Below are 6000 nucleotides of genomic sequence, written 5' to 3'. Positions count from 1 at the left end.
AGCTTTTTTTTTATTACTTTATGCAGTATCACTGTAAATATCTGGGTACAGTAGGTTACTTGGTTAAATGCACCAATGGAATTAGGTACCTTATGTTACTTCATATACATAAAAATAAAATATTTAGTGGATTTAGATAGTTTATGATTAAAATTTACTTTTTTAATTAACATTGGCATTTTCGTTGTAATTTGCCTGGTTTAATTGGAAGTTATATATTCATATATTACATCGCATTTGCCCTTGAAATCATAAGTAAAGGTTGTAAACATTACTTTATTTGAAAGATATCGCGAGATTAATGAAACCCGAACAAGCGAAACACACGTAACGAAAAGTCCCGAACTCACTACACGCTGTATCGCCCCCCCCCCCTCCTTTTTCAACATGGCTGCTGTGTCTACTCTCTCAAGTAACGTTCAGATTGGAGACTGACTCGCTTTCTACCGTCCAGTGCCTCTTAACTTTTCGCGTATATCAGCTTCGCTTGGATGCGAGTACCGTTTTACACCGTGTTGTTTCCCCCGGTTTCATTTAGTGGAATAACCTTCACCAATCACTCCCACTGCTGGGCCTTTTTTTTTCCTCTCACCCCTCAAAACAACCAACTGCTAGCAAACAACAGTTCCATGGCAATGATTTGAGTGGGTGCACTCAGTTTTCCTCTTCATGAACAATGTGTGAAAACTGCGCCGAGCTGGTGGAGGTTTTAAACGAAAGTAAGTAAATATTTAGTTTTATTTCCAGCACCCGGTGCTGAAGTGGCTGCTTGCTGTTAGCATCGCTGCCCACTGAAGGCTTGATGGGGTATGTTAGCTAGCTGGCTGGCTAAGCAGAACTTTGTGTTTATCCTTGTGTAGCTTGTCTGTCCGTCTGGACTTTGCAGCCACGGAGCAGTGGAAGTGATGGCAATGTGTTCCAGCATTTTGCACTCGGTGACAGCTGTGTATTCTTGCGCGGCTGTGTCGGTTTGCTATGAATGCAAATGCTACGTTCCTTCCCAAATTGGCAGTCCGTTTTGGGCCTGTCTGTCAAACACTTCTGCTAGAAGTCACACAAGCTAGCTGCCCGAATCCACCTTAAATCGCATTGCCTGTCTGTGACACTACAAGCCCCACGTTTAAACACGTAGACGTGGTGAACGGGAGCATCTCAGACGGATGCCGCTGTCGCCGCGGCTTGGTTTGGACGGGCTCGGAAGTTGGCTAAGTTAGCTTAGTTTAGCTAGCGAGCAGCAGCAGCCTGACTTTGTTTGATGTGTTTGTCAGGTCAGTCCGCTAGCTGTCCACTACGCTGCCACCCATTGTTTTGCGGATGCTCGCATCCACGTCTCAAAATGGCCTGCTAGCAGCCGATATTATGCCCCTTTTTAAATCTGCCGACGCGACGATGGGGCAAGATTAGTGTCTGTTTTAGCGAGTAATAAACGTTATTCGGCAACTAAGCTAGCCCAGAAAATTAATGGCTGAAACGAGGCGCATATGTTGGCACATCGTTAATCCTCGGTAGCTTGTGTATGTCCTTAGACCGATTTTTTATTTTTTTATTGGGGGGGACTCACTAGGTTAACACCTTGCTCTCTTTAGTGGCCAAAGTGTTCATAATTTCGCCTCACTTCACCCACAAACGAAGCGTCAACGTGAGCCCGCAAACGTAAATACGAGGCTGGCGTTATTGCTAAAACTTAGCCGAGAATTCCGGCTCGCTAACCAGGCCGTGCTGCACTTAAACGGTATGTGCAAGACGTTGAACAAAGCCTTTTTGTCTTACAGTAGCATTTAAAGCTGCTGTTATGCTGTGATTTATCATTTAGCTTGTGTGTGGCCAGCCTCCTGTGTGTGTGTGTGTGTGTGTGTGTGAGAGAAGTGAACGCTCCTCCTGGAGGCTCTGTAGGAATGTACTGTAACAAACACGGTGGGCAACAGGGGCTCACTCATGTCATTTAAACTTAAAATGGTGCCAACAGAATGAAAGTGAACTCTTAGTTGACCACTGATGTGGGCTGTGTGAATCCAAAGACGGGTGTTTAGATTCAAACAAAGGTCACAGTGTTTTTGTGGTAAGTCTCTTTGACTGCGTAAAAAAAAAAAAAAAATCCTGATCATCATCAGATAGGCGAGTGAGCTGAGTCGACTAAAAGTGGGATATAAATCAAATATTTCTGACAGCGTCTAGAGTCCATCCTTTTTTAAATCCTTTAGCTGAATCCCTCCTTGGCAACAGTATGGATTGGCATCGTGTCCGTGGCTCGGTGCCACTGCCTTCTACGCTTTGTTTCAATGTTTACTTCTTTTATGGGCAAACAAAAGCTTCAGAATTAATGGAGTTTATTGTCTGTCCAGCCTTCTCCCTGTTCTTGTGCAATGTATACGTCCTTTCTGGGCTGCGCTTTTACTGAAGGCCAGCGGATAGAATGCATTCACGTTTTCAGTTTCCCATCACAACATGCAAATCTAAATGCTCCATCAGACTCGTGCAGTGTGTGTTTCCTGCCTTCATTCATGCCTGTTGTGATTGTAGGCTCATTGAAATGCTTATGTCACAGTTCAAATTGAGTTGTGGCCACCTGTTGTTGGTGAGACATGTCCTTCTCATTGTACACTGTATGACCAAAAATAATTTCACTCACAAATTATTGTCTAACATATTTTGGTGTGTGCTCCCATGACAGCCAGCCCCCAAGGTTTTGGGGCCTGGTCGCAAGTATTTGCTTTTATTTGAGCACAAGAATATACAGGAGACTCCTGATGCTGGTCTGATGACATGCTTTCAGTTTGCACTTGACCTGTTCGTGTGAAATAGGTGCTGGAGGTTAATCTCTGGTTGTTGGTGGGGTCAGGAGGTCAGGAAGCTATGCGAGCTAGTCACACCAGTTTCACACTAAAGTGGGAAAACAATTTCCATGTGGACCCAGCTTTGTCCCACAGCAGGGTGCTGTCAGCTGTGACAGCTCTGTCTACGAGAATGGCAGGTCCATGTGCTGCGTCTCTAGGTGACCTGCGACCTCAGAGTTCCTGCAGCAGCATGAGTGTGAGAGACTGAACCTGCTTTTACAGCAGGGAGCTGTGTTCAACTGGTGGCTCAACACTAGTCTAATCCACTTGGTTTTCAACAATGAAAGCGTGTGTTGCTTTTCTGTTTTTATAGCTGTATAAATTAAGCATCTATGGGTTTCTGAATGTTGGTTTGACAAAAACAAATAATTTTAAGTTTTATGGACCTTTTCAAGATCAAAACACAATTGAGAAATGAATCATTAAAGAAAATAATAACTAGATACAGCTTCTTTGTATGAAATTTTTATCCACCCGTATATAGTGTCATAAACCACTCGCAAATCTAATAGATGGAAACAAGTTTCCTTGACAAAACAATAGTTGATTCCTCAAGTAATGATTAAAGTCCCATCTCTATAAATAATAGGCCTTTTCCAGTGAAAACATTGTGTTATATAGCACATGGAAATGCACAAGAATAAACACAATAAACAATGGCTGAGTTCCTTGTAGTTGCTTCACTTTCATGTCTGTGCTGAGTCACTGGACTCTTGAATACTTGGAACAGGCCATTGTTAGTGCTGTTAGTAAAAACGTAAAAATAATGATCCTTCTGTTTCGATGCCGAACGAGCCACTGTTGGAAGTAGGTCAAAGCTACACAGCAAAATCAGGCCTCGTCCCTTTGAGCTGACAGTAAACGTTAACCCAGAGCCGAGTGAAACCGCAACACACAGAAGGAAATGTGGTCAAAGTTCAGACTTACAGTAGGGTGGTGTGAAGAGCCAGGATGTAGCACCCGAATAAGTTAAGGAAGTAACAAAAGCATATTACACATTAAGACGATAAAATTTTAGAATTTATTTGAGGGGCAAAAGTTTCTACAAATAGAAAGCAGATGAAAGAAATGTGTATAAAGTAGCTACAACTAGAGTTGGAACCTTTCCATATGATTTTAAAGATGGAGCCATAAGCAATCATCTCTGCTTAAAATATTTCACTCCTTATTAGCCTGGTATAAACACAGCTGAAGATGAAATGTAAGAGAACTGTCACATCAGGTGGAATTCATACTTCCTTTCAAAATGATTCAGTGCAAAACCCCAAAATTCAATTTCTAGTATTAGTAGTAAACAGAATAACAGCATATCATCACATTTGAGAAGCTTGAAGAGGAGATGGAGACATTTCTTCTTACAAAATGATTTAGGCAATAAAGGATCAAAGTCCTTGCAAATTAATTTTCTGTTAATAGACTAATTGACTAATGGTTTCAGTTCTAAAATCCTGTTAAGTCTCACATCCGAAACTTTAACTCTTAGGATTGTGCAGCTGTTGTGGAACATTTTTGATTTTATCATAATGCACCACATTAAAAGATGTTTCCCATTAAACTAGTCATGCGAGTTGATCACGCCAGCGTGATCATAAACTCCTAAGGCCTTGCTGAGAGTTTCAGAATTACATTTTATTTCTTGAAAGTACGTTGTATGATGTTGGTATTTTTCAATTAAATATCAAATGGGACTTTCTGTTTGACCCTGATCCAGTCAATGGCAACAGGTTTGTACCCCAAATTCCTCCAAAGCAAACACCCAACACAAATTCTGATTATGATAAAAGTAAAAGGAAGTTGAACGTTCTGCTCTTACTTTACAAACATGTTGCATGTTTATTTCAATTTTATAAGACAGAACTAATAATTAAATTATCAGGACATTTGCACCAACGCTGGATGAGAACCACAATATGAGACCTTATAAACAAGAGTACATTTTGTCTGTGTAGGCAGACATTTTTTTTTTTTGTTTTTGTTTTTTTAAACAAAACTATAAAAATGCAGTTAAATATAGCAACTTCTTTATATAAGAAAAAAAATTCAAAGCACAGGGACAAGACAAATTCCAAACTTTTTCTACCCCAGCCAATGGAAATGGGACAATAATTGTAAATGATTGTACAATGTAAGCATAGTGTCTTATACGTCTCTATCAAAGAAAACCTTTTTAACGTCATTATTAGACCTAAAAACATGTATTTACTGTCTTTCCACCCCACACACAGCCATGTGTATCGAAAACACGTGCTAGTTGAACTGTGCTTATTATTGTGTCACAACTGGAAGCTTCTTATTCGAACACCTCCACACTGACTGAATGTTAAAGTCACTGCTGAGCTGAGGAGGGGGATCACACCGTGAATGTGTCTGCCCAGTTTTATTTATATCTACGCCGAACTGCAGCCATAAACTGGCTTTGATATCAGCACCACCCAGATGACATCGTCGTCATCATGGCAGTCAAATGACATCTGTCTGCACAATTTCAGGACAACTCCAATCTCAGAGCACCACAGTGTGGAAGTTGACCTCAGTTTCTGTTCACATGGATCTGAAAATGTTTCCGCATAGTTTCAGCGGTGGGAAACGTCCTGCCTGCTTGGCCAAGATGGCTTATTTTAATACTGTTGTTGCAAGCTCCTGTGTTCTCTCTGGCCATGCTCCCAAATCCATATCAGATGTTTAAAGGGCAAAGCAATAACAGTGGTTTAGTCTCTTTGTACTGGGTAACTTCCAAGTGACATCTCCTCTGATACAGGCCTTTTGGCACTGATGTGTCAGTGCTCCAGTAAATGTCTGTATTTTCTGTTGATAATTCTATATAGATTTTTTTTCTCTATTTGACACTAGAAACACAGGAAAAAAACATTGACAAATCTTGGGAACCAATTGGTGATTTTTTTTTTTCTGTTTCTACTTTTATTATTTAATTTTTTTTAAGAATGTACCAAACAGTTGATTAAGCCTCAGTTCATGCTTGCGTTATCTTGCTTTAGGTTTATTTGACAAAATAACATTGAGAAGTCAAAGACTTACTTCCATTGTGGTCCTTGATGTTAAAAAAGAAAACTCCCACCGTTGACCGCGTAGGCTACTGGGCTCTTTGCGTTCAGGAAACATGGATGATCGGTACTGTCGCCGAATGCCCCTCAAACGGATTCTGTGG

The 6000-nt window shown here is 40.8% G+C and overlaps 1 protein-coding gene across 3 annotated transcripts in view; it reads left to right on the top strand.

The window, feature by feature from the left end:
• The first annotated feature begins 360 nt into the window (after nucleotides 1-360).
• Nucleotides 361-6000, top strand: part of usp34 (ubiquitin specific peptidase 34) — a 52673-nt gene continuing 47033 nt past the window's right edge. For 2 of the 3 annotated variants that reach the window (XM_067499425.1, XM_067499424.1), the window contains exon 1: nucleotides 362-719. In XM_067499425.1, coding sequence (XP_067355526.1) covers nucleotides 677-719 — 43 coding nt within the window. In that variant the 5' untranslated portion in view covers nucleotides 362-676. Of the gene's footprint in view, nucleotides 720-6000 lie in introns of all 3 variants that reach the window. The other variant, XM_067499426.1, reaches the window with a different exon arrangement.

Source organism: Channa argus, chromosome 3, assembly GCF_033026475.1.
Source record: "Channa argus isolate prfri chromosome 3, Channa argus male v1.0, whole genome shotgun sequence".
NCBI classification, from domain to species: domain Eukaryota; kingdom Metazoa; phylum Chordata; class Actinopteri; order Anabantiformes; family Channidae; genus Channa; species Channa argus.
The sequence above is the reverse complement of the archived record's forward strand: the minus strand, read 5'-3'. Positions and strand labels throughout refer to the sequence as shown.